The sequence below is a fragment of the Delphinus delphis genome, chromosome 20 (genome assembly GCF_949987515.2).
Source record: "Delphinus delphis chromosome 20, mDelDel1.2, whole genome shotgun sequence".
NCBI classification, from domain to species: domain Eukaryota; kingdom Metazoa; phylum Chordata; class Mammalia; order Artiodactyla; family Delphinidae; genus Delphinus; species Delphinus delphis.
In genome coordinates, this window is record NC_082702.1 from 16,074,146 (window position 1) to 16,101,407 (window position 27,262).

General features: G+C 47.6%; 1 protein-coding gene and 1 long non-coding RNA gene across 4 annotated transcripts; one reads left to right on the forward strand and one right to left on the reverse strand.

The window, feature by feature from the left end:
- The first annotated feature begins 1,168 nt into the window (after positions 1–1,168).
- LOC132416213 (uncharacterized) lies at positions 1,169–27,262 on the forward strand. Of its 3 annotated transcripts, none has more exons than XR_009517490.1 (4): positions 1,169–1,346; positions 23,849–24,050; positions 25,304–25,518; positions 26,950–27,262. It is a non-coding gene; the product is annotated as an uncharacterized lncRNA (long non-coding RNA). The 3 variants fall into 3 exon arrangements; XR_009517492.1 differs by lacking the exon at positions 1,169–1,346 and adding an exon at positions 18,620–18,750 and having other exon boundaries at positions 23,849–24,060; positions 25,379–25,518; XR_009517489.1 differs by lacking the exon at positions 1,169–1,346 and adding an exon at positions 18,620–18,750.
- On the reverse strand, positions 14,379–17,281 carry FFAR2 (free fatty acid receptor 2). The gene is made up of 2 exons (XM_059999456.1): positions 17,186–17,281; positions 14,379–16,124 (listed from the first exon to the last, which is right to left on the reverse strand). Exon 2 carries the CDS (start codon positions 16,115–16,117, stop codon positions 15,128–15,130), a length of 990 nt encoding a protein of 329 aa, XP_059855439.1. The 5' UTR covers positions 16,118–16,124; positions 17,186–17,281; the 3' UTR covers positions 14,379–15,127.

Below are 27,262 nucleotides of genomic sequence, written 5' to 3' on the forward strand. Positions count from 1 at the left end.
TGGATATATTTTTGTATAATTCATTCAGTGTAAACCTTTGCGACATGGCACGATATTTGTAACACGTTTTACCTTGGCTTTGATTCATTTCTCAATATACCGCAGAGAAACCTCCCAAGGTCTCTCCTGACCTGAGAGAAGCCCCGTCCAGCTCCCTGCCCAGGAATAAATCCTCCTCCCCTTGAGCCCCAAACTTATTTCCATCTTTTAAAATTGATTACATGTTGAGATAATATACTTTGAACATGTTGGGTTAAATAAAATATATTAACGTTAATTTTATGTTTCTTTTTACTTCTTATAATGTAGCTATTAAAAAATTAAAAATGACTTACATTGTATTTCCACTGGAGAGTGCCAGGGTTGATAGAAGGATACAATGCAAAGCTCTTAGCCCAGTGACTGACACATAATAAATATCTGATAAATTCTCTAAATGCATTTTTTACAGGTTGCTTCCACGTGAAAAGTTTTTTTGCTGTTTATTGAGGATGCAGCCATGAAAAAATTTGAACTGCCCTGTGGCGCTCAGCTCTAACTGGGGAGACACACAATAGGTAAGTGAACACAGAACAAGGCACTTTCAGATCATGATAAATACTCTCTGAAAACGAAACAAAACGGGCAGCGGAACAGCAAGAATTGGCAGTGTCTCTTTAATTAAGGTATCAGGGAGGTCTCTATGAGCTGGTAACATTTGAGCTGAGACGTGGATGACTAACAAAGTAGCTGGCCCTAAAAGGCTTGGGGGCAGGGGTTCCAGGCATGGGGAAGAGACTCTGTAAAAGCCTTGAAGTAAGAATGAAGCTTCTATAATTGAGGAACGGAAAAGAGCTCTTGTGCTCAGGAAAAAGTTAGTAGGAAATGAGCCTGCAGAGGTGGAGGTGTGGTGGCAGGCTGCTCATAAGGGCCCAGTAGGCTGTGGTCATTGATATTTGAAGTGTGACAGCGAACTTTTGTAGCCATGTCCACCCAGTTCTTGCAGAGAATGAAGCCCTAACACTCTAAGGCATCCATTGCATGTCATGAATTAGGTCATCCCCTATTGTATTAGCAAGAGAATGGTACTAGCCAGTATCATCCTTTGGAAAATTGAGTAAACAGTCACTCATTCCATTCTCTGCAGGGCTTAGTTCTCTCCCAAGACCCTGAGAAAGGCTGCATGAGAGGATATTTAGCAAGAGATTTGAAAAAAGATCACTCTGACTACAGCGTACTGAGTGGAGGGCGTAGGGGCCAAGAGGCAGGAATGGAAGCACGGCGATCTGTGAGGAGTCCTCCACTGTGGCTCAGATGAGAGATGGCAGTGCCTTCCACTGGTACTGCAGCTCGTTAGTGAGAAATGAGTATGTATTTTGGAAGCTGGAACCAACTGGACCCAATGCATTAGACATGGAGAGGAAAAGGAGAGAGAGAGAGGAAGGAGTCAAGGATAACTACTGAGTTTTTGGTTTAAGCAACTGGGTGGATGCCAGTGCCATGAATGGTGATTTGGATTCTAGTTCTGCTGGGGGACCCAGGGCAGATAAGTGACTTACTCTCTGCTGAGTCTCAGTTTTCTCATCTGTAAAATGGGGGTTGCCATGGAGGTTTGATGAGATCATGCACGGAAAGCACAGGTCTGGCACATGGTAAGCACTTAAACTGCTGTTATTATCATCGTGATCATTCTTGTACAATTAGCACACTGCAGCAGTTAAAAGCAAGGGCTTTGAAACCAGTCGGACCTCAGTTGAGTCCCTGCATTGTTATGTGACCTTGGCAAGGTCAATTCATATCTCTGAGCCTTAGGTTCTTCTTCTGTAAAGGGGATTAACAGCAATATCCTCCCCTCAGATCCAGTTGTGAGGATTCAGTGAGTCCTGAATATGAAATGCTTAGCACTGGGCATAGTACATAGTAATTGCTCAGTAAACAGGGCCTAAGTGCTAGAGTAATTTGACTTTTCTTCTGTGTGTGTTTGGGGGCAGAATTATTACTTAAAATAAGCCTTTTTTAAAAAAACATCTTTATTGGTAAAATAAGTATATATATATATTTTTTTTAAAGGGAACTTTATTTTTATTTATTTATTTATTTTTGGCTGCATTGGGTCTTCATTGTTGCGTGCAGGCTTTCTCTAGTTGCGGCAAGCGGCGGCTACTCTTCATTGTGGTGCGCGGGCTTCTCATTGAGGTGGCTTCTCTTGTTGCGGAGCATGGGCTCTAGCCGTGCAGGCTTCAGTAGTTGTGGCATGCGGGCTCAGTAGTTGTGGCTCACGGGCTCTAGAGTGCAGGCTCAGTAGTTGTGGCGCGTGGGCTTAGTTGCTCCACGGCATGTGGGATCTTCCCGGACCAGGGCTCGAACCCGTGTCCCCTGCACTGACAGGCGGATCCTTAACCACTGCGCCACCAGAGAAGCCCTAAGCCTTTATATTTTTATTATGAAAAATATGTGCTCACTGGGAAAATGCAAACAGTACAGAATTATGTAAAGTAGCAGGTGAGAGCTGACCTACCTCTCCTTCCCCTAACTCCGTAAGTAACCACTGTTGGCTGCTGCATAGCCTTTCCCGATTTCTCTCTCCCTCTCTCTCTCCACCCCCCCGTCACACATACACACCTGTGTGCATGCACGTTCCCCTCTTCTTCTGGAAGCAGAATAAAACGATGGCTGAGAGCTCAGCCTCCAGAGTAACACAGACCCAGGTTCTAGTCCTACTGCTGCCACTTTAATTGCCATGAGATATTGGGCAAGTGATTAACAGTCAATCTAAGATTCAGGTTCCCTTTTTGTAAAAAGAAAGGCCATGGCAGTACCGACGTTGTGGTTTGGTAAGGAATAGTGTGTGCACAGGGATTAGCACTATGACTGCGTGTATGAAGGTCTCGGACACTTAGCTGCTACTATTATATACATAATGGATCATACTGTTTACTGTATGCTTTTATGCAACTCTTTTTTCTTTCCTGTTTTTTTTACACTTTAGAAAGTTTTAATTCCTAGCTTTTTAATGCTCTTTTGCAATCCTTTCTTCCTTCCTTCCTTCCTTCCTTCCTTCCTTTCTTTCTTCCTTCCTTCCTTCCTTCCTTCCTTTCTTTCTTTCTTTCTTCCTTCCTTCCTTTCTTTCTTTCTTTCTTTCTTTCTTTCTTTCTTTCTTTCTTTCTTTCTTTCTTTCTTCCTTCCTTCCTTCCTTCCTTCCTTCCTTCCTTCCTTCCTTTCCTCACTGTAGAAAGTTTTAATTTCCCTTTTTTTAATTGAGGCAAAATTGGTACACAAACTTCAGGTGTATACTATTATAATTTGACATCTGTATGCACTACAAAGTGATCACCACCACAGGTCTAGTCACCATGTATCGCCACACGGTTGATCTTGCGTCTGTTTTTGTAGCTAAGATGTCTTGAGCCTCTTTCCACACCACGACTCATCAAGATTCGATGCAGGGTTAAGGAGTTGGACCCCTTGTCATCTCCTCATCCCTAAGTTTCTGCTTCTGAGAGATTCCTGGCTGCATGTGAGTAACAGAGGCCACAGCCTCTGCGGTGTCCGGGCCTCCCAGGATTCGGAGGCAGGTAGTAACCTTGTCTACCCAGGAGGTGGCAGGCAGAGTCCAAGGGAGGACATCAAGTAGCGCAAGGAGAGTGTGGGGCCCTCACAGCCTTTCACCCCTGTGGTCTGTACCCTTGCAACTTGCTGTGGCTTCTGAAGTTGAACCTTGTCTTCTGCGAGGGGGTCACGGCCCCTACTTTCACTTTTCCTTGGGGCACCTCAGGCAGACTTCAGATGGTCCAGAGACCAAGCTAGTCTTAGATCCCAATATACTGATGTCATCGTTTTATAGAACCTGCTGTCTTGAGTATTTTGTAACTGGCTTTATGATTGTAATATGTTTTTTTATTTTCATCTTCCCCCCATGCCCCTGCCACTGCCGTCCTTTTTTGGAGAGCGTCTACTAGTTTTGGTAGATGGTTATTTTCGTCCCAGCTCTCTCCCACCATACACGTACTGCTCTTTCGTTCTGGGACTTATTCCCTCTTCTTCAATGATCTAAGCTCCCTCCTAGTACCAATCTCTTCTCTATGCTCTATTAATTCAAACAGTCCTACTTTTCTTCTTTTTCTGCTCCAACCGTGTCACAAAACTCAGACATCCTCTTTCATCCTCTTTGCTCAAAGGTCCTTGGATTACTTACCCACGTCTGTACCAGTTTTCCTCTTTGTGAGAGAGCTTGTCTTGGATTCTTGAGGACCATTTCCTTGAGAGGTGATAAACCTTTAAAGTCTTATTTGCAGAGGAAGTCATGGGAGGGGTCAGACAAATGACAGTGGCATGGGATGAAAGGTCAGGAACAAGGTTGGTGATTTCTTTGGCGCAGGACAGGTCTTGGCAAGGGTCATAACTGTATTAGGGCCAAGAATAATTTGTTTCCTATCTGGCCCATGGGCTGCTGTCAGGATCAAATGAGATAAGAGTCTGAAACCACTTTGTAACATGTGAAGCATCTGATAACCTGTTAGGTATCATCAGTCCACAAAATCACCCACATCCCACCCACGCTGTGGCAGGAAGAGCGTAAGATGGAAAGTCAAGAGACCTGGGTCTGCTATCCACTCGTTGAGAGTGCGGAGCAGGCTTCCTGCTCCAGCAGATTGGTTCAGTCATTTGTTGAACACCTGCCTGTGTCATGGATGGTTCTGCGTGCTGGGGACGCACAGGTGAACAAATAAGACAGGTTATCCTGAAACCCACATTCAAGAGGGGGAGACAGTCAATAAACAAGTAAACAAACAAATAACAATAATAAAGAAGAAATACTTGAGGCTAACGATGGTAGATTGAATACCCGTGTCTCCTTTGGGTCCCTTCTGAAATCGTACCATAATGACAGTAAAGAGATCTTTCTGAGAGGCACTAGGCCCATAAGGACGGGGAGAAGAAAAGAGGATACGATGCCACCAAAATTTTGGAAGCCCATGAGTGAGTGGTAACTGGTAACTGACTTGGCAGACCTATGAGAGTTGGATCTCAAGCCAGTTGTAGGAAAAACCAAGACTCAACCCAGTTTCTACTGCAGGGCCCACAGAGAGCTCACGAACTGGTGGCAAGAGGTACCTCTGGAAACGGGGGTGAAGTGCAAGCTAACATAAGGGAGAGTGGTTGAAAGTTTATTTGGAAAGAGCCCCCAGAGCTCTTCCCCAGCTTCCTGATGCAAGGCAACTGCTCCTCATCTAGGAAAAGACTGGAGTTTTATTCTCTGGGGCGGAGAACACAGAGGGTTTTTGGAATGTGGGACACCAGACACACTAGGAAGAGGGAGCAATGTAATGTACATCAGAGATTAAAGGAATGCTACATGTTGAGACCTTCCAGCTGTCTTTTCCATGTGGCTCCTAAATTTCTGGCAGTCCAACTTTCACCCTCCAGGCGGGAGATGAGAAGAATCTTTTCTGGGAACTTTGGTCAGCTCAAGAGGAAGACCCCTAAGCATTGACATGGGAGGTTCCCCAACTAAATGACCCAGCTGAAGCCTAACTCATGGGCTCACAGCTTCCATTCCTTATTTAATACCTATGGCAGGCAGCCTCCAAGACAGCCCCAGCGATCCCACCTCCTTGTATTCACCCACTTGTATAATTCACTCCCCCTTTCAAAATGGGCTGAGTGGGAATTCCCTAGTGGTCCAGTGGCTAAGACTTGGCGCTTTCACTGCCATGGACCTGAGTTTGATCTCTGGTCAGGGAACTAAGATCCTGCAAGGGGCAATGTGCCGCCAAAAAAAAAAATGGGCTGTGAAAAAGTGATGGAAGATCACTTTGAAGATTAGGTTTTTAAAGACTGCCTTCCTTCTTGTCGTCTCTTGCTTTCTTGCTCTGGTGGAAGCCAGCTGCCCCGCAGAGAGGCCCACACGGTAAGGAACTGAGAGAGGCCTCCAGCCCATAGCCAGCAAGGAACTGAGGCCCTCAGTTCAGAAGCCCTCAAGGAACTTAATTCTGCCAACAACCATATTTTTATGTGAACATTTTCAAATATGATAACAAGCAGATGGAGGGCTTCCCTGGTGGCGCAGTGGTTGAGAGTCCGCCTGCCGATGCAGCGGACGCGGGTTCGTGCCCCGGTCCGGGAGGACCCCACGTGCCGCGGAGCGGCTGGGCCCGTGAGCTATGGCCGCTGAGCCTGCGCGTCCGGAGCCTGTGCGGGAGAGGCCACAACGGTGAGAGGCCCGCGTGCCGCAAAAGGAAAAAAAAAAAAAAAAAAGCAGATGGAATAGTACAATAGAATCTTAACCATCACCCAGATTCAACATTTATGGAGATTTTGCCATATTTTCATTCCTCTTTTTCCCTTTTCTGACTTTAAAGCAAACCCTAGACACCATGTCATATTATTTTTATATACTTTGCATATATCTCAAAAAAGTATTATTCTCCTTCCTTCTTTTCAAGATGAGCAGACAATCAAGGATTCGCAGATGTCTGATGACAACTTCTGACCTAAAGAACAGAGGCCAGGGGACTTTCCTGATGGTCCAGTGGTTAGGAATCCACCTTCCAATGCAGGGGACGCAGGTTTGATCCCTGGTGGGGGAAGTAAGATCCCACATGCTGCAGGGCAACTAAGCCTACGCACCACAACTAGAGAAAAGCCCATGCACGGCGGCGAGGAACCTGCGCACCATGGCAGAGACCCACTGCAGCCAAAAAAAAAAAAAAAAGTAGAAGCCAGTACCTAAAAAAGTAACTTGGAACAGGGAGATGAAAATTCCTTAAAGAGATAAGAGCGGATATTATAACCATGAAACAAAGTCAAGAATAAAAGAGAGTACGTGGATATGAAAGGTGATAGCAAAAAGGAAAAATTAAACAGAAGGGCTGGAAGATAAACTTGAGGAAATCTCACAGGAAGTAGAGCAAAAAGATGAAATGATGGAATATGGTAGAGAAGGAAAAATTAGTGGGTCAGGCTAGGAGGTCCCATGTCTCCCAAATAATAGGAGTTCTAGAAAGAGAAAAGAGAGAAAATGAAGGCAAGGAGATAATCACAAAATGTTTTAAGAGAATATCCCCAAACTGAAGGATACTATCTTGCAAATTGAAAGAGTCCCAGTGCCTAGTGCAATGGATGAAATTTTAGAATACTTGTGAGAAAGGTAAAGGACCCTACAAGTTTCCACTAAGAAAAAGATAGACCATAAACAAGGAATCAGGAATCAGAATGTCTTGGGTACTTTCAACAAGACTGGGTGCTAGATGGCAATATGGCAAAGTCTTGAATATTCTGAAGGAAAATGATTTCCCATCTAGAATTCCACACGTAACCCATATCAGTGAAGCATGAAGGTAGAATGAAGACATTTTCTGACATGCAGAGTCTCAAAACATTTATTACTTTCTAGAGAAGCTGTTAGAGGACATAAACAAGGGGAGAGAAACAAGAGCAGAGAAGCAAAAGACGTCTCAATTTAAAAACGTCCAGGGGTCAGCTGTACACCTGGCATAAACCACCACCAGTCAAGACTGGAACAGGTCAGAAAGTTCTTGGAGAGATCTCTTCAAGAAGATGAATCTGTCTCCTACTAATAACTCTGAAGGTCTTGAGAGGAGATAAGACAATTGGCAAAGAGTTCGGGTGAAATCAATGATAAGTATGTAAAAAACTGAGGATATGAAAAATAAGGCAACTACGAATTCTGGGGTGGAGGGAAAGTTGTGCAGGGTATAAAAGTAATCATAGTTTACTATAGAGCTCCATTATTTACATAGTCACAGTAATGTAAACATTGAGTATTATTCTAACACAATTATGATGTAAGTATATTATGAATATACAGAGTGGGAAGGGTGCATGTGTGTTTATGTATTGGGGAGAGCCAAATCCACCTCTGACATTGGGGTAAGTTCACAGATAAAACCTTATATTGAAAAATGAGAGAGTATAGTAAAATAAGTAAGTTCCTTACAGACACGAGGGATAAATATTCAGTTGAAAAAAGGTGAAAGCCGTTGTCTCCAGGAAGGGGTAAATGTTTGTGGTGGGGCAAGAGGGTGAGCGATGCTCTTTTTCCCAGCAAACTATCTGACTCATTACACAGTGTGCATGTATACCTTTTATAAAAATAACAAGGAAGACCAAAAAATAGATGATATCAGACAGTGATAAATGCAGTAAAGTCAGTAACTCAGGATAATGTGAGTGAGTTTATCAGAGGGAGGCAGTTTTGGACTGGGCTGTGGAGAAAGTCCCATGAGCAAATGAAATTTAAGTCACAGGCAGCCTGAAAGATGAGGACTCAGCCATGTGAGAATCTAGAGGAAAAGGGTCCAAGAAAAGGGGGCGGTAAGTACAAAGGATCAGAGGGCAAGATCTTAGCAAGTTGTTGAAAGCGCAAAGGAAGAATAAAGTGAGAAGGAGGAGGTGCCGGGCAGGAGTTGGGGGAGATGAGCTTTGGCAGATGGACAAGTGTCAGATCAGGCAGGGCCTTGCTGGCCATGGGGACACCTTGAGTTTTATTCTGAGAGCCATGCATGAGCAGCAATTGGAGGCCTCTATGCAGAAAACTAGAATTACATTTTTAAAATACTGCCACGTATAAATATCTATAGGGTGTGAGATACCGTTCTAAGTGTTTTGTATGTATACTATTAAACTCACTTAATCCTCATGATAGCATGAAGATGCGTTAGCCCTTTTTTTTTTTTTTTTAGTCAGAAAACTAAAGCACAGAGAAGTTGAGTTGCACAGTGTAAGCCAGGGTTCAGTCCCAGGTACTGTGACTGCTGCCTCCTGGAAACCCTTGTGGTTAGTCCAGTGGAGGAGAAGGTCTAGATATGGTGATTCTCAGCCCTCTAAGCTCCCCAACACCTGGGAGCTGTAACAAAATAAAGTGCCCAAATGCACTGGCATTTTTAAAAGCTCCTCAGTGAAGCCAGATCTCAGTGCAGTTGAGAATCTTCAGACTAGAGACTTTTGAAGATTCCCCAGGGTTCCACAACTCTGTCCTCACACCGCCATTTCTGTTGCAGGCGGCATGGGATGGCTCCTGGTTACTGCCGCGGCCTCCCACCCAGGCTGTCTCAGAGCCCAGGCATCCTGCCTCTCGCCAGCCACCACTCGTTCCCAAGAACCTGGCTTCCCGTGCTGGTCTCTGCCCTGGGTACTCAGGTGTCTTGTTCCACCGCTGCTTCCTTTCTTTCCTCGGAGTCTCAGCTGCCAGTCTCCACCTCCCTCCCCAGCGTCCTGTACCAAACTACTGCACACCACATGAATCATGTTTCCTTCCCTCCTTTCTCTTCTGCAGTGAGGTAACCGATTGAGAGAGCGAGCGTGCCCGTCTGTCTAGTTTTGAGAGGGAGTCTGGGGTCTGCACCAGGGGTCAGAAGACCGCATTGGTGAGGGTTGGCCCATGTCACTTGACAGCTCTGAGCCTCAGTTTTCCGTGTTGTTAAGCAGGGAGAAGATAATGTGCTGTGTTTCCTATCGGAAACCTCAAGACGCCCCTATTATCTGATGCTCGCCTATCTTCCAGCCATCACTCAGGCCCAGTCACCCTGACCTTTCCGGTCCCTGTGCAAATTCATCTCGTTCAAGCCTTGCACTTGCCTTGAACCTTTTGCTCGAAACATTTTCCCCCCCAGTTCTTGGCTTGCACGATTCCTTCTTGTCATTCTGGCCTCAGCTCAAAGGGCACCTTCCAGTGGCCTTCCCAAGCCACTCATTCATTCCTCAAAGTCATCCCCTGCCGCGACTCTGTCTTACGGTCTTCACAGTCCTTAGCGTCTTCTCAGAGTGTCTGTTTATTGACTCCCTGTCTTTCTCTACCACTGGAATGTGAGCTGCATGAGAGCAGGGGCCTTGTCCTTGTTCACTGCCACGTCTTTAGCACCTAGGACAGGGCCTGATGCGTCGTAGGCCTCCGTATACCTTTGTGGATGAATGAATGCCCACGTATGATGACGTGATGTCTGACGTGGCACTTTAGAGACTCGAGCCTGCTGTACGTGAGTGTGGGCTTTTTATTGAAAACATCTGGATCTGGGAGCAGTATGTTTACTTTCCTAACACTGTTTCCTAGAGGCTGATTGCAGTTAGGCTGACAGACAGCAGGGGACAACGTTTGGGGAGAGGGAGCCTGAGGTTAGGATAGAGCTGAGGCTCGCCCCTCCTTGGGTGAGCTGCTGGTGGACAGCTGACCCCCGCCTGCCTTGGTTCCCCACCCCTTCACATCCTCTCCCTTATCAGACATTGGAAACTTTGCCAAGTAGGTTACTGGACTACTGCGTCTGAGGGCTTAGAGACCTCTGTCCCAATTTCCTGGTTGAATGCACAACTTGTAGATGAGAAATGTCCTCGTTTCCGGTGACTAGAGAAAAATAACGAAAAGGAAAAAAACGGGGCAAAAGTATTTAACCACAGCAGGTAGAGAAAGCTGAAAAGAGAGAGAGAGAGAGAGAGAGAGAACTAACAGAAACCTGAAGGTAAGGGGCAGGTGAGTTAAAGGGAGTGGCGTTGCAACCTTGGCCGTGTAGTTACCTTTAGACTGTCTCCGGGCCCACCCATGCCTGCTTTCTCTGACTGCAGCGATCCCCATGTGGTCAGTTGAGAATATCTGAGGAAGGGACACAACAGCGTCTTTTCCAGAAAGGGGAAGTGAAATAGTCAATGCCAGTTTCCCCTTTCCTGCTGGTCGGGCCCCCAGGTCAGTCTCAGGCAGCTCCCTCTACCCCTGTTTCCCGGTAGCGGCTGTAGGCCGCTGTCTGTGTTATTCATTAACCAGGCACTCATATTTCTGTTTACCCATCTGTCACCCCGCAGGGGATTCAGAGGAGCCCCGCAATCTAAGCAGCCCCCCGGATGCTCTTGGATCAGGCCCAGTCAGCCACATTTAGCTAGTGTTTATCGTGTTGAGAGTCCCGAGCCAGAGCCTTGTGCGATGCGTAGCCAGGGAGAGAGAACGTTTTCTCAAGTAGGATGGGGCCCGTCCGCCACCTGAGCGTGTGTGCTGAGCGGTGCCTCCGGTGACGTGCTGGAGCTGGCTTGCAAGAGCTGATTATTAGCATCGCTTGCCAGACCCACGTTCAAGTGTCTTCACGTTGGTAGAAACTGGCCCTGGAAGGAGTGTGTGTGCCACAGAAATTGGCAAGTACTGCAAATCAGGGCCTTTGCTACCCTCCAACCCCCGCCCCCTGCACCCTCATCTGAAGAACCAGCATACACTGGGGACCTCTGTTTATCAAAGGCCTCCTCCTCCTTGGTTCCTGGACAGCCAATTCTAATGAAAGAGGAAACAGTCCCACTTTCAGGGAGCTCCCAGCCTGATGACAGCCCTCCGTGTTTGCTAGAATACTTTGCGGTTCTTAACTCTGTTGTATATATTATCTACTTGATCCTGACAGCCATCTCCAGTGGTAAGCACAGATGCCAGAGGGATCATCTTAAAACGGAAATCAGATGATTTCACTGTCTTGCTTAAAACCCTTGAATAGCTTCAAAAGCTCTGGCAATAAACTCATACTTCTATCTGGGGCCTAAAACACTTAGCGTCGTCTGGTCCCCCCTGACTTCCTTGACTTCCTCTTTCACTCTCTCCCCATTTCACCATATCCCAGCATCAACGTCACCTGAGACTGTTAGAAATACAAACTCTTGGGCCCTGTCCCAGACCTACTGATTCTGAAACCGTGGGGAGGGAAGACTGTAATCTATGCTTCAGCAACCGCCCCCTGTGGTTCTACTAGATGCCTGAGTTTGCAGACCACTGCTCTGTCCCCACACTGAGATGGGGGCAGCATCTCTCTGCCTCTGAGATGCTAAGGTTTTCTGCCTCCTTAGGGCTTTTGCACCTGTGGTTACTGTTTCTAGAATGCTCTTCGCATGGGCTATGTGGTCAGTTGGGAATTTCCGAGGAAGGGACACAACAGCATCTTTTCCAGAAAGGGGAAGTGAAATAGTCAATGGCAACTCCTTCTCATTGCTCAGGCCTCAGCTGACGACCACTGACTCCGGAGAATCTTCTAAACCGTCTCAATCCCTCGTTATACTTTCTCCCATATCCCTATTTTGGTCCATTTGTAAAAACCATTTGCCACATTCTGAAATTCTTCAAAATTCTTGTTGCTTGTTTACTTGCTTATTAACTATTTTTTTTCCACTAGAATGGAAGCCCCAGGAGGGCAGGTACCTTGTCTCTTATATGGTCTGCATCCCCAGCCCCTAGAAAACTATCTGGCTTATAGTAAATATATAATTAGATAAAAATCAGTACATATTTGGTGAACAAATGAATTACTAATTTCCCAGTAAAGAGATGGGCTATGTATCAAATGACTTGATGGAGATCAAATACTTGTTAGTGAGTAGCTAAAACTTCACCCTGAAAGTCTCAGACCAGGTCCAGAAATTTTCTTGCACTTTTTAGCAAGAGCGGCCGTGTCCCCAAAACCCTGGGAATCTCTGAGTTGGAAGGAGTCTGGTAGGTGACTGCTTCAGCCCTTATCAGATGTGTGAGTTTCCTCTATGTTCTAAGATGAGTGTCTTCTACTTCAAAATTCCTGGAGACTGGGGAGTGATTACCTTGGTTAAGTGATTCCCCTGACTGTTGAAGATGTAACTCCCTGCGTCTTTTGCCCGTGATCTTGTTCTTTGTGGGGCTGCAGAGAATACATCTTCTATAAAATGAACCTAATCTTGGTCCAGCCACATATTCAGCATTCTCTTACTTGTTTCTCATATGTTGGTGAAAAAAGCAGGCCCTTCAGAGTCTGGAAGACCTGGATTCAAATTTCTTCTCACTACCGACCTTGGAAAGTTCTCTTAATTGTCTCAGGCTCCTTCTGTAGAACAGTGCCTGGCATTTACTGTATATTATTATTATTATTATGTTTTAAATCTCCAAAGCATTTTGGTTCACTTTTCTGGGCTTGGTTCCTTGGGTTAATTTCCTTTTTAAAAATGTGCTGCTTAGTACTTAGTGTGTTCCTGATTAGATCTCAGTGGAGTGGTTGTGTCATCAACTTGTTTAGACTCAGTTTCTTTTAATGCCACCCAAAATCAAATCAGCTCTTTTTTTTTTTTTTTTGGAAGGTGTAATATATCACATATGCATAGGAAGCCTACAGTCAGCTGAAAATCCCAGATATTTTTCTGACACGTTACTGTCAAACCATCCTATATAGTTGACTATATATTATTTCCGTCATTTTAAATATTCTACTTGCCATGTCTCTTTTAAGTGGGAGAACACCTTTGTTTCACACAGGTTGGTATCTTAGAGCTAAATAACACTGTATAGTTTCTCAGCAGTTTTATCTATGCAGTCTCATTTGACTCCTCAGAATAACCCTGAGAGGCATACGGTATCCTCATTATGATGCTTTGGAAACTGTGGCTTGGAGGTTGCGACTTGCTCAAGGTCATCCCACTGGTAAGCGGAATCAACACTGAAATCAGAGCTCTTACGACACCAGTCTGGTGTTGTGTTGAGGAAGAAACACAGAAAATGAGCTCCCTGTTCAGTGGGAGTAATAAGGAAAGTCTTTCCGAAGAAAGTGAATGTTGAGTAGGGTTTCATAAGAGGGGAAAAAGCAAAGAATCTGAGGATGAGGCAGTACGGGGTTGAGGTGAGGGGGACTTAGATTCAGGAAAAGGTCTCTGAAGGATAATTTCTTGGGCCCCTGAGCTAGGCCAGTGGTTCCTGACCTGAGCTGCCCTTCATAATCACCTGGGAAGCTTTTTAAATCTCACCTGCTGCAGCCCCACCCCCAGAGATTCCAAGTCAGTAGATCTGAGGTGGCTCCTTGTATTATTTTTATACCTCTACGTGTTATTCTGATGTATAGCCTCTGCTGCAAACCATTAGGTGTTGGAGAGCACAGTCTAGGGGTTCTTCTTGCGGAGAACTGTTAGGCAGGTAGAATTGGGAAGGGAGAGAGGATACAGAGCAGGCAATGGGATGGTAAGATATGAGTTCCTGAGAGGAAAATTTCTGATGAAAGGAAAACTCTGCAAGTTTCTAAGCTGGAGGATAACATGTGTTAAGCCTCTGTGATACACCAATAACTTTGAGCTGGGACTCGCCTCAATCCTCTTTCTGAGTCCAATCTCTCTATTCATCAATCTAAATAGGAATCCATCCCTCCACTCTTATTGCACCTTTAACATATTTCTGTGGTTTCAGATGCACCATCCTCCCCCTTCACTGCTGAGTCTAGTTCTCCATCCTATTTTTGCTCTCCTTGTGCTTGCAGAAATGTTACAAAAATTGTGGACGCTCTCTTCAGAGTTTTATAAACTTTATTTTAATTCTTTTTTTTTTTTTTTTTTGGTCATGCCACGCAGCATGCAAGATCTTAGTTCCCCAGCCAGGGATGGAACCCACGCCCCCTGCAGTGGAAGCACAGAGTCTTAACCACTGGACTGCCAGGGAAATCCCTAATCTTTATTTTCAATCGGCCAGACCAGGTTTTTTCCTGTGCTCATCAGTGTTGAGCTCTAACTGATGGTTGCCAAGCTGGGTTCTGACCTGCGCCATGGAGGGAGAAGACAAGACCCAGACCTCAGGTGGCTCCCAGTTTATTGGGGGAGACAGGTACACACATGGAGACGACTGGATCATTCTTAAAGAGCAGCAGGTCAGATGGATATTGCCGACACCTAGGTCATTATAGCTCTAAGCCCCAGTCCTCCCTCCTAATCCCCTTGGTTCAGAACCTTCCTGCATCTTCTTTGACCTCATTTAGAATTTCTCTCCCATCTCTTTCCCAGTGGCTTCATTCTAGCACCAACAACTAGACCAGTGTGTAGGTGTTGTTTCAAAGCTGGTGGCAAGGTTGTTTAGGGCTCTCTGCTTCAGCTACCAGCCACCTCACACGGACAATCGGCATTTGATTTCTCTACATTGCTTCGGAAACTCTGGTCTGTTAGTGCTGCTATGCCCAACTGTTTCTTCTTTCGTCCTGGAGCTGTGCTCCTTTGGGAAGGAAAATTCAGTCAGGAAAGGATACAGAGCTGGTGAGAGAGATTTCTTTTACAGTCCCCGTCGTGGTTTGGGTCTGAGGATTCCTGAATCCGGGCCAGGAACCCGTGTTCTCCCTCTCCCAGCCTGCTCAATTCATACAAAACCCAGAGTGCCTCCGAAGGTCCAGGGACATCCTTAGTCTGTGGTGTAGTCAGAACTCGGCGCTCCCTCTGTTTGACTCACACCCCTGTCCACATTCGCCACTTCTGCTGTCTCTTTGCCTCTGCGTCCCAGCAGGGAGGAGCCCCGAAGCCGCAGTGCCTGCAACCCTTTCCCAAAGGCTCTGCGCACGGCTGAAGAAGAGAAATAGAAAAGCAAGGGGTCCAGACTGGCATTGAGGGAACTCAGTACCACGGCTTCTGCCCGCCACGGGGGGCTCACATTCGTGTGGAACCCCACCAGGTGGGATACGTTATATGGCCCAAAGCACACCAGGAAATTAAGGAGGGTCACCACAGCCAGCCCCACGGCTCGGCGCCGCCTCTGGGCCCCCACGTGGGGCTGGGTGAGCATGATCCACACAAAGCGCCAGTAGCAGAAGATGGTGACCGCCATGGGGATGAGGAAGAGGACGAGGAACAGCTCCAGCCGCACGGGAATCACCACCTTCAGCTGCTCTGCCGTGAAGTTCTCGTAGCACGTTATGCTACTCTGGTTCGTGAGCCTCTGGCCTGAGTTGAGGTACTGAGTGATGATCACTATGGTGCAATGACCAAAGGACAGGATCCAGGAGATCAGAGCAGCAATCACTCCATACAGAGGCCGGCGGGACAGCTTGTACCGCACGGGGAAAGCCACTCCCAGGTAGCGCTCGATGCTGATGGCCGCCAGGAGCCACACGCTGCAGTAGATGCTACTGTAGAAGCCAAAACCCGTGACAGCACAGACTAGCTCAGGCAGGTACCAGACGAAGTCAGACGCGGCCTCTACCATCCTGAAAGGCAGCAGCAGAAGCAGCAGGAGGTCCGCCAGCGTCAGGCTGAGCAGAAGGATGTGGATGGGCGCGGGGTGCGGCTGGCGGACGCGCCCCACAAAGGCCCGCAGTGCCAGGAGGTTGGCAGGGAGACCAGTGAGGAAGATGATGATGTAGGCTGTGAGGATCAAGGAGCTTTTCAAGCTGGGCATGACTGTTCTGGAAGAGGATGAAAAAGGGCAGGGTCAGGAGGACCACCTCACAGCCTGCAGACCCTGGTCGCGCTCAGTCTGTGGACATCCTCCCAGGCACTCTCCCTTTCCCAGGCCAGGGCTTTCTGCTCCCACCACTGCACACACCACCTGCCCGAACTGCTCAGAGCAATTGTTGACTTTGCCTGGGGCCGGATATTAAGCAGTAGCTATTATGTTTGCCATCGTGTGTCTCTGGGGGAGGCCAACCCTTGGCTTCCCAAGGGAATTCCCCCTCCGGTTTTCCTAGCCTTTCTCCTTCTCTTGTCACAGATACAGGAAGTTAGTGTTAATCAGTTTCCAGCTTTCCTTAAGGCCTTTCCTCAGCCAGAGACCTGCAGAGAGAAAAGGCAAACCTCACTACAGCAAGGAGGGAGCTGGACAATGTCTCTCAGGAGAGCTCGGGCTGTGAAAACCCAGGCCCCGCGACCCGTGCTCCTTCCTCCTCAGGACCCTGCCACACGCCCAGGATGCAGGTGCCCAGCCCCCAATCCATCTCCCTACCTCTTTTCCTTCTCCTTTTTGCAGAACACAAATTCTCCTCCACCTTTCCCTCCCCTGTCCAATTCTGGGACTATACTGAAAAGGACTATACTGAAAAGGGGAAGTAGGGAGGGGGCTCGGGGAGGAAGGGTGAGCCAGCGCTGTCCTCTGGGGCGTTTCCTCCAAAGACTTGAGAGGATATTCAGAAAAGCACATGGGCAGTGACTGGCTCAGGAGCTGGGTGTTTCGACCATAAACAGAGGAACTCTTCTTGATGAGGTAACCGTTTCTGTCTGGTTCGTAGCGCTCACTACCCACACACGGTCCGGGCCCTCCGTCCTCTCTCCCGTCTTAGGGCCTGGCCCGCGATTCCTTGCCCCCCCACCGGCTCCCATTTCTGGATGTGATCCTTGCATTCAGTTTCCGACAGATTGCATCCAGCGCCAGCCCCACCCCTGTCCCCCAGCCCCAACCCGTTTCCCTCCAGTTCCCATCCCCGGCATCGCTTCCCAGGGCGCAGGTACTAAGCCAGCTGCCTTGTCTTGCCTTTGTTTCCGGAGAGAGGGCTTCTTGGGATTAGTCCTGAAGGAAAGTCTGAAAGCTTGTGGAAAAGAGGAACAAAGCTTTAGCCGCTGCGACCGCCCATTTCACACAGGAAAAAATTGTAAGGAACCTGGCCGGTAGAAAGCTTTTATACCAGCTCTAGTCACGTGACCAGAGAGGAGAAGATCAGTAATTGAGCGCTGTCTCCTCTCGAACCCAGTGGAAAGGGTTCCAGCGTCTTTGTTCTCCCCACCGCCCCACACCAAGAGATCCCCACTCTGATTTCCAAACTCAGATTTTCCGTCCTTAGTTTCTGAATTTTTTTTTCAATCCCAAACATTTTTTTCCCCCATTTCCCAAGTCAGATGATCTCATCTTCTTCTCTTTTCTAGGTGATTTCTTCTGTAATTCTACTCAATCTCAGAAAAGAGGTTTTATGCTTCCTTTTATTCTTCAATTTTCCTCTTTCTGTATAGTTTCCTGCCCTCTGCCCCCAACAGATGTCTTTTGCCCTCCCGGTCGAAACAGATTGCTTTCTCCTAGCCTATGTCTTGTTGGGGTGGAAATAGCGTGGGATTTAGAGTCATGCAGATGTGGGCTCAAATACAAATCCCTCCCTTGTGACCTTGAGGCAGATCAATTTTCTGAACTTTAGTTTCTTTCTCAGTCAAGTGAGGATGGGAATACTTACACCCCAAGACTTCTGTGAGGAGTCCCTGAGATAGCGTGTAGAAAGCATACAAGCCAGTGCTTCACACGTAACGGATGCAAAAGTAGAAGTGGTCCCTCCACCCAAGCCTGCTGGACAGCTTCATAGAGAGCGAGCCACCTGGTAGAAGGGGCTTAGGGCACAGGAATGCCGTCTAGCTTCGGAAAGCGGCAGGGATTCGGGAGAGCTGGGCCCAACCTCCTAGCCACCCTTGTTCTTTTCTCGCTATTTCTCCCTCTCTGACTTTTGAAACACACATCTGAGGCAACAAAGATACATTCTAGTGGAGGGAGATAAGTAATAACAAGCAAATAGGAACAGAGGAGTGATTGCACAGTGACAGACATTATGAAGGAAATGAAGCAGAGTGATGACAGGGAGAGTGGCGGTGGTGTGCCGGGGGTCGGAGAGATACTGCTGAGCTGAACTGACATCTGAGAGGTTGAGCTGAATTTGGGGAAGGGACTGTGTCAGGTCCCGGAAGAAGAGTGGTCTGGGTGGAGGAAACAACGAGTGCCAGGCAGGAAGCACCTTTGCACGTGGGGGGAACAGAAATGCCAGTGTGATTGGAGCGTGGTGGGCCAGGGTGAGACCACGCAGGGCCTTCCTGATGACAGAAAGGAGCTGGGGTTCCATTCATAAGCTGCGTGAAGTCACTTACGGGCCGTAAGAGGAGAGGGACGGCTTGAGAGTTGAGAAGCTCACGCCAGCTCTGTGTGAAGAATGGTCTTCAGGGGAATGAAGTTGGAAGCAGAGCGATCAAATAGACGTTCACTGCAGTCATCTAGGGACGGTTGATGACGGCATGGATTCAGGAGAATGTAGCAGTGGAAATACAGAGGATCCGTTGCGATTTGGGGTACGTAACTTTAAATAAATAACAGTAAATGAAGGACTTCAGAATGCCAGAGAGAATGGAACTCTCCTGGGGAATTAGAGGGAAGATGATTCTAGACCAGTACATCCAAATGGACTTTGGATTTTGTTGCTCCCTTAAGCCAGTGCAGTTCAGCCTACTTGCATGTGCGTGTTAGGCTTTTTGAGCCCCTGGAGTGGCCTTACGATAGTACGAAGGTGACAGTTTATGCCCTTCCCCACTTGCATTCTCTTGTTTTAGCCACCACTTGTCCAGGCTTTCTCTATCATCCCAATAGTGGTGTCCTCCACCTCCGCGGCCATCTCCAGTGCAGGTGCAGTACTGAAGAAGAGAAATAAGGAACAGGTCAGTACTAGCATCTTAGGAGTACCCTTCAGACCCTGTCTCTGTTGGCCTCTGTAGTGGGCATCCTGGGTTTTTGCCATGCACTGCTGGTAACCATACCCCAACCTTCCTCTGCAGAGACCCCTCCCTCCTTCACTCTCTGTCCACCTGCTTACCGTTATCAGACCGGACTCTTGGCCAATAATATTATACCAGCTGTGGTGGTGGAATAATGGTCCCTCCAAGAGATAATCACATCCTAATCCCCGGAACCTGTGAATGTTACATTACATGGCAAAGAATTTTAAAAAAAGGATTTTACAGGTGTGATTAAGAGAATTATGATAGGGCTTCCCTGGTGGCACAGTGGTTGAGAGTCCGCCTGCCGATGTAGGGGACACGGGTTCATGCCCCGGTCCGGGAAGATCCCACATGACCCGGAGCGGCTGGGCCCGTGAACCATGGCCGCTGAGCCTGCACATCCGGAGCCTTGTGCTCCGCACGGGAGAGGCCACAACAGTGAGAGGCCCTCGTACCACAAAAAACAAACAAACAAACAAACAAAAAGAGTATTACGATAGAGAGATTATCCTAGATTACCTGGGTGGGCCTTAAACATCACAAATGTTCTTATAAGAAGGAGGCACAAGGAGATTTCAGACAGAAGAGGAGAAGGCAGTGTGATCACAGAGGTAGAGATTGGAGCAATGTGGCCATAAGCCAAGGAATGTCAGCAGCCCCCAGGAGCTGGAGGGGGCAGAGAATGTGTTTTCCTCAGCCCAGTGATACTCATTTTGGACTTTTAGCCTCCAGAACTGTGAGAGAATGCACTTCTGTTAAGCCACCCAGTTTGTGACAATCTGTTACAGCAAACATAGGAAACCAGCCAACATTTATTGCCCATTCAAATGATACTATGTACCAGGCACTGCACTAAGAGTTTTGCAAAGACGAACTCATTTAATCTTTCAACGCTTCTGTGAGGTTGGCATACTCATCCCCATTTTACAGATGAGAAAACTGAGATATAAAGAGGTTAAGTAATTTGCCTGAAGTCACACAGCTGGTAAATAGAAGAGCTGAATTCTAAACTTGGGACCCAGGCAGTCTGGCCCTGGGGTCCACAGTGGTCACCACTGCGCTGTACTCCGCACTGTACTGGGAGGGTCCAGGTTAGAACCAATTTCCCTGGCATCCCCCAGGAGTCCTGTAAATCCCACACAGGAGGACACAAGGGCACAGGCAAGGGTGTAAGGTCATGTCATCTGCGTCCCACAAGGAATGTCTGCACGGTCTCCAGCCTTCCTGCCGGTGGCCCTCGCTCTTTCCCTGAAACCATGAAGGAATGACCTTCATCCCTAGTTTCCTAGGATCCACAGGCATCTCTCAGCCTTTCAGATGTTCTCATTCCTGCTGTAACCTCAGATCCCAGATGCTGTGATCTTACATTGGTCCCTCCCTGTCTCTAAATATTTTGGATACACAGGGAAGAGAGGGGAGACACCGTTTACTGTTGCTCTCTACTAAGTTTGCTGTGTCATTTAGCATTTATGAGCAAGAATATTTAAAAGGTCCTGGATATAAATTGTGAAATAGAAATAAGAACTTGGGAGAAGGCTGTCCCTTTATTCCTGGCATCTTGAAGAGGTTGTTGGACCTTTTCTTTCCTGCCTGATCCCTCTTCTCCACTGCTGTCCCTGCAGAGCTGACCTTCAGAGCAAGAATTGGATTAAAAAGTCCCCCACTTCCTGTCCCCTTGGCTACCCACAGCTTCCAGCCCAGACCACTGGGTAGCTTTCATGGGCTCACGCTACCCTTGGAAAAGAGCAGAAGGCCTCCGGCTGTCACCTTGGATTGCCTTTCAGTGTTGACCCTGAGTCAAAAAGGAGAGGCGGGAGAGTCTTTGGAAGTAGAAGTGGGACAGATTCTCTTAGTAAAGCTGGAAGTGCTTGCAGTCAGGTGCTGGCTGATCCTGCAAAAGCTGAGCCAACTCAGGGAAAACCGAATGCTCTGTGTTCCTCTTCTCAGCCCGACCTTCCTTCTGCTTTCCTCCCTTAACCTGCTTCTGTCACATATGCAAGTCATCTTCCGCTAGTAGTTGTGGCATCACTGGAGTTTACCAGGGTAACTGCAGTTTGCATTATCTTAGGAAACTTAAGTTAGACTGCTGATTCTCAAGAAGGGTGGGGAGAGTAGCAGGAACCCTTGGGGGCAGGCAGGGGAAATGATAGGACATGTGGCATTTCCCAGGAGAGGGGAAAGCCCTGGTTTTCTTAATGCAGTTTATAGAAAGTACAGTTTGTGTTGATCAGAAGTGGGAGTTGGTTGAAAATAGATTGAGAAACAGTGAAGTAGTTGATATAATACTTTACTACTGGCTCTCAGAAAAGTTTAGATGAACCAAGATCCTCTGCCAGCTCCTTCCATCGTTAGAAGAATTCAGGTCCCATAGTGAGCGGTGAATACTTATCAACAGAAGGGAGGAGGGGACCATGCAAATGAAGTCTTCTTAGTTTAGCAGGTGTCTTCAGGGTCCTCCTTTTTTTTTTTTTTTTTTTTTTTTGCCTTGGGCCCTTGTGATACCACGACCCGAAGCCACAGTGAATTAGCACCTGAGAGTCCCCTTCTGTCTTAAGAAGTCTTTGCCACCGTGCATAAAGCTAAAAAGCTTGTATCTTAGTTGGGGACTGTCAAATGTGCCCAGAATGCCAAATGACAGAGACTTAAACACGTAGAGCTTTCTTTTTCTCATGTCACGTGAAGGAAATAGGGAATCCAAGGCTGGTGCAGCTGCCCAGGAGCAGCCCTCAAAAACACACGCTCCTTCTAGCTTTTCTGTTCCGCCATCCCTAGATCTTGGCTTTCTGCTTCGTAATCTTAAGAAGCATCTATATTCTGAGCAGGAAAACAAGGCGGGGGACGGGACAGAGAGCAAAAGACACATGAGAGCCAGATCTATCCCTTTTAAAACTTTTTTTAAATAGACTTTATTTTGTACAGTAGTTTTAGGTTCACAGCGAAATTGAGCAGAAGGTACAGAGATAAACCACACCCCACACACGCATAGTTTCCCCCATTGTTGACATTCCCCACCAGAATGGTACATCTGCTGCAGTTAATGAACCCGCACATCATTATCACCCAATCTACCCCTTTTTGAATCAGGAAAATTATAGCTTTTCTAGAAGCCCTACCCAGCCAATTTCTGCCTAGTTCTCATTTAGCACTGTATCTCATGACAACTCCTGGCTACAAGGGCATCTGGGAAGATGATTATTAACTGAGCACTTTCCCAATCTGACAAAATTGGGTTAGGAAGAAGGAGAGAGTACCAAAATTATATAAATCTGGAATAGCAAATATGGAGAGGAAGAATACTTCTAAGACTATAGTATCTATCATGGCCATAAAAAGGTGTGGAATTTTAGGGAGGGTTTTTAGAAATTGTTTTGATTGAAGGGAAACATATACACAATAAAGAGTACCAATCTTGGGGGTAAGCTGATGACTTTTAACATATATATACACTTGTGTGACCACTTGACTGGATGAAGATAGAGACCATTTTCAGCACCTTTATAAGTTCCCTCATGCCCACCTCAGTTAGCAACCCTCCCACCCCCGAGATACCCACTATTGCAGCTTCTACCACTTAGAGACGGATATTAACCATCATAAATGTTGGAAGGAAAACAGATGATGGATGGAGAAGAACAAAAGGGAAGAATAAGGCCAAATAAATGGCTGCTTTTGTGATATTGCTGCTCTCCTTTGCCTCCTAAATTATTCTAATTCCATTTTGAAAATGGAATTTTAAATGTCATCAGAAAAAGTCATCAAAAACTGAAGACCGAAATTTTAGTTTTCTGGAAAGTTGATATATGCTGAAACTTCAATCAGTTCGGACTGGATTCCATTGCACATAATGTAACAACCCTAGGTAATTAATAGTGGTGTAAATAAGATAGAATTATATTTCTCTGTCACATAAAAGCAGCCTGAAGGTATGTAGTCGAGGACTGTGCTTGGCAGCCCCAGGCCTACTTCGGAGCTCTCTAGGCCTCTGCTCTTCCAGTCCTAGGTGGCCTTCGTCCTCGTGGTCAAATATGCAACCTGGAACTCCAGCCATCACATCTATGTTCCTGGCAACAGAATAGAGGAAGGGAAGAAGCGTTCACTCCTTCTCAATTTAACAGACTTCTTAGAAGTTCCACATAACACTTCTGCTAATAACTCACTGACAGGAACTTAAGTCACAGGACCACGCTACCTGCAAAGAGGTCTGGGAAAATGGTCTTTTAGCTGGGTGCAATGTGCTGTTAAAAATCGGACTTTTTAATAAGCGGAAAAACTGGTAGTCTCTTCCAAATTGCACTTCTGCAACTTTTGCAGGTGAGGCTCCTCTTCCCGCAATTCCGCCACCTTTGCATTGCATCCCCGGGGGCCTGTTGTGTGCCCAAGGAAGAACCCATCTCAACCTATACCATCAGATCTGGCCTTCTCAGGGAAAACAACCTCAGCAGATGGGAAAGAATGTCCTACACAGAGCATTGCAACCAGCCACACTATTGTCAGTTTCTACGGCCCCTGGAGTCCCTCCTAGGATTGGATGAATATGATTCAAACCATGTTCTGATAGCAGCAGTCAGTTTTGTCTTAGGGACACAAGGTTAGATGTAAATAGTCTGTTAGCACACCAGCCAGCTGTCGCTGGGCAAAATTTAGATGACTTTTATTTGTATATTTTTTGACACAGGTGTCATCTGTTTCTCGGTCAAATAACCTAAGCACAGCACTGTAGGATAGGAGCCAGGAGCATGGCCACTGAAGCAGCAGCCACCCCACGTGGTTGGTGGAGGGACAGCCCCAGTTGTCCAGGAAAGCCACGCTGCTGTATCCTCAGTGCCCAGTCCAGCTGAGAACCGTGGGCCACAGAGCGTGCTGCGGTGGAAGCAGAGGTGAGACTAGGTAAACGCGAATGCGGCCGCGTCTGGACTGGGCCGTTGAAGGGGTGGAAGTGGCAGGTCCTGGCAGCATTTGGCTGAGGACGTGGATGAGGCTGCCAGGCCGGTCATAGATGCAGAGACTTGTGGAATCAAGTGAGGCTCTCTGACAATGTTCTGCTTGAGTTGAGAAAAACTAGGATAAAGTACCTCCCTGATATTATGTGCCTTTTCGCCACCCTTGACTGACTGAGCTTCTACCATTTGCTTCTTTGAAACATCTGTCAGTGCTTCCTTTCCCTCTCCCTCATACAAGGGTTAGTGACGTCCTCGATGCAGTATAGAGGCTACTTGTCAGAAATCCCATCCAGTGTCTCAGGGAGGGGCTGACTACTCAATTGCCCCGATTCCTCTCCTTGTTCTGGGAGAGACAGCAGTGAGTAGTGGCTTGAAGTGAAACCTGAGTTCCCTGCCCAGGAATTGGACCTGGGTAGCCTGGATGAAAACCAGGAATCCCAGCCGCTAGAGCACCCGGGACGAGAGGCTAGAAGCAAGGTTCCCCTGGCTCTTGCCCCGTTTGAAAAATGAATTTCTCAAAGAGACAAAAACTGTAAAGTCCGGTACCAAGTTTATTATTGAAGACACAGCACAACAAGTGGGAGAGCACACAGAGAAACAGTTTATTTAAGACGGAAGCAAGGCACAAATACACACCTGGAGAGAAAGAGTATGGGCGTCCTCCCTAATGAGGAGGAGTGCAGTAAAGAGGCCGTCAAATCATTTACATAGCGGCAGTTCTTCCGCGTCATTGTTTCCCTTTGGCCAATTATCTCGTTTCTTTTCCACACCTGACCTGCCCTAGGACCCTCCCAATACGCGTGCGCATCTTTTTGCCAAGATGGAGTCCAGCACAGAGGCCTGTGGGAGGTTTGACAGCACTTATTATGGGGTGGTGCGCCCTCCCTTTTTTTTTTTTTTTTTCTGCGGTGCGCGGGCCTCTCACTGTGGTGGCCTCTCCCGTTGCGGAGCACAGGCTCCGGACGCGCAGCCTCAGCAGCCATGGCTCACGGGCCCAGCCGCTCCGCGGCATGTGGGATCTTCCCGGACCAGGGCTCGAACCCGTGTCCCCTGCATTGGCAGGCAGATTCTTAACCACTGTGCCACAAGGGAAGCCCCGCCCTCCCTTTTTGACCCCCGAGGAGCCTTCCTGTGCATGTGCCTAACCTCAGGAGTGATAGATGTGACCATCTTATCTCTTGACTCAGCAGGGCTCAGCTCCTGCCACTAACTTTGCCCTTGGAGCATCCAGGGAAAGCAAAGCTCCAATTTACCCTGCTCGACAGGCTCCAGCTGTTCTGTCCAGGGGCCCATCTGCCTCCTACCTCATCCCGACACCTCAGACTTGCCGCTTCTACCTTTCCCGGACAAGAAGTGTTCCTACAAGGATTTGGAAGTTTCAGAAGTGCCCTCCTGCCACATGAAGGTAAGGTGATGACAAACATGACTGTCTGCAAGCCGTACCAGTGTCAGATTCTGGCTAACTCTCCCAGATGCCTCTTGGGCTCTCTCTAGAAGGGTGAACTGGGTTTGAGGGAAAAGAGGAGTTGGATGGCCCTTTTCTCAGTAAGATTGTTCCAAGTAGCGTTCTTTGGCAGTCTAGGATCACAGCCTGTGCAGACGGAGTGTCTCTTGTCCTGAGGTCCCAGCCGGGATCTCAAGGCTGGCCCTACCGGCCGGGAGTGTTTTAGCCGCTGCACGTGCCTGCAGCATGTAGCTGAAGGCTGGGGTCAGCCCTGCTTGAACCACAGAACGTGAGAGTGGGAAAAGGCAAGTTCCCAAAGCACCAAAGGAAGGAGTTCTATGTCAGGACGTGCTATGCTCAGGTCCTGTGCGACCCCCAGTCTGCACTGTGATGTCCCCCCTTCTCGCTCTCTCTAGAATGTGTAACGGAATACTCCTAACTGGCAATGACATCGTAACAGCTCACCTTGTATCTGCTCATTTCTTTGTTTACTTAAACTCACAAACCCTGGTCCTTTCAATTATACCAGGAAACGTGTGTTTCTTACCGCTGATTGCCACATACCAGTGTGTCTCAACATATCTTTTGAGAAATGATGAGTTAAAGGACCAGATGAGGAGAAAGACATACCGGCCTGGCTGGGGACGGACCACTCTGCCTGGGGCTCCAGTGTGGCCTGGCAGGTTGTTGCTCAGAGTGGCACCTTCCACTTACAGAAGTCTCAGTGCTTATGTGGTGTGTGCTCTGCACCCCACTTCCCCGAACACTGACAGCAATCGGGGTGCTTCCCAAAGTGCTCCCAGGGCAAGTCGCCAGGCTTCTGGGAGGGGGTGTAGGTGTGTAAGCACCTTGCTGGCTGTTCTCTTCTAGGGCCACAGAGTTTTCCCATCCACAGGAGTCACTGGTCAGAGAGGAAGAGCACTTGGTGAGCTCTTCCACAGCTGGCACTCGGCCTCCCCTCAAGTCTCTGCCCCTGTGAACTGATCTCTCAGAATCCAAGTTCTGACTGTGCTCCCAGGCCTCTCTTTACATCCACAATTCACATAACCCAGATTTTCTTCCTGTTTCCTGTTACTGTGTCTGACCCCTTCCTTCTGTTCTTTCTTCACCTCCCTTCCTCTCCACCCCAACCCAGAGCTACGTTGCATTCACCAAGTTCCTGTTCCTTTCTCAGCATGATCCAGTCAAAGCAGGTTAATCTCTCCAGTTTTGCATCACACGGCATTCTTTGGCCAGCAGAGTAGATTTCCTAGAAGTTGGGGTGCTGGCTTTCAAGTCCAGGGGCTCCAGCCAGCCCAGAAAGGCGTTCTGAGTCGAGGCAGGTCCACTAAGCCCACTGCTGTCTGGAGAATGAGAGTCTGCAATTGTGCTCACACCTCCTCTCTTTCCCAGGTCCTGTGCCTAGTTTCTGTGGTACCTCCTTCCTTCTCTCCAGCGTCATGCGCCCCGGACAGCTGTAGCTTCCCCAGATGCTCCCACAAGGCTCTTGGATCAGGAAACTGAGGGCAAGGTGACAACCAGATCATGCGTTTCACCTCTCCGTGAATGAAAGGGGCCGGAGCACCAAACAAGACAGACGTCGTTCTTGCCTTCATGGGATTTACATTCCAGTTGGTGGGGATAGGGGGAGAATACAACAGTATCTACGTGAATAGAGAGGATATATATATATATATTGTGTGGCACATTCTATGAAGGAAATAAA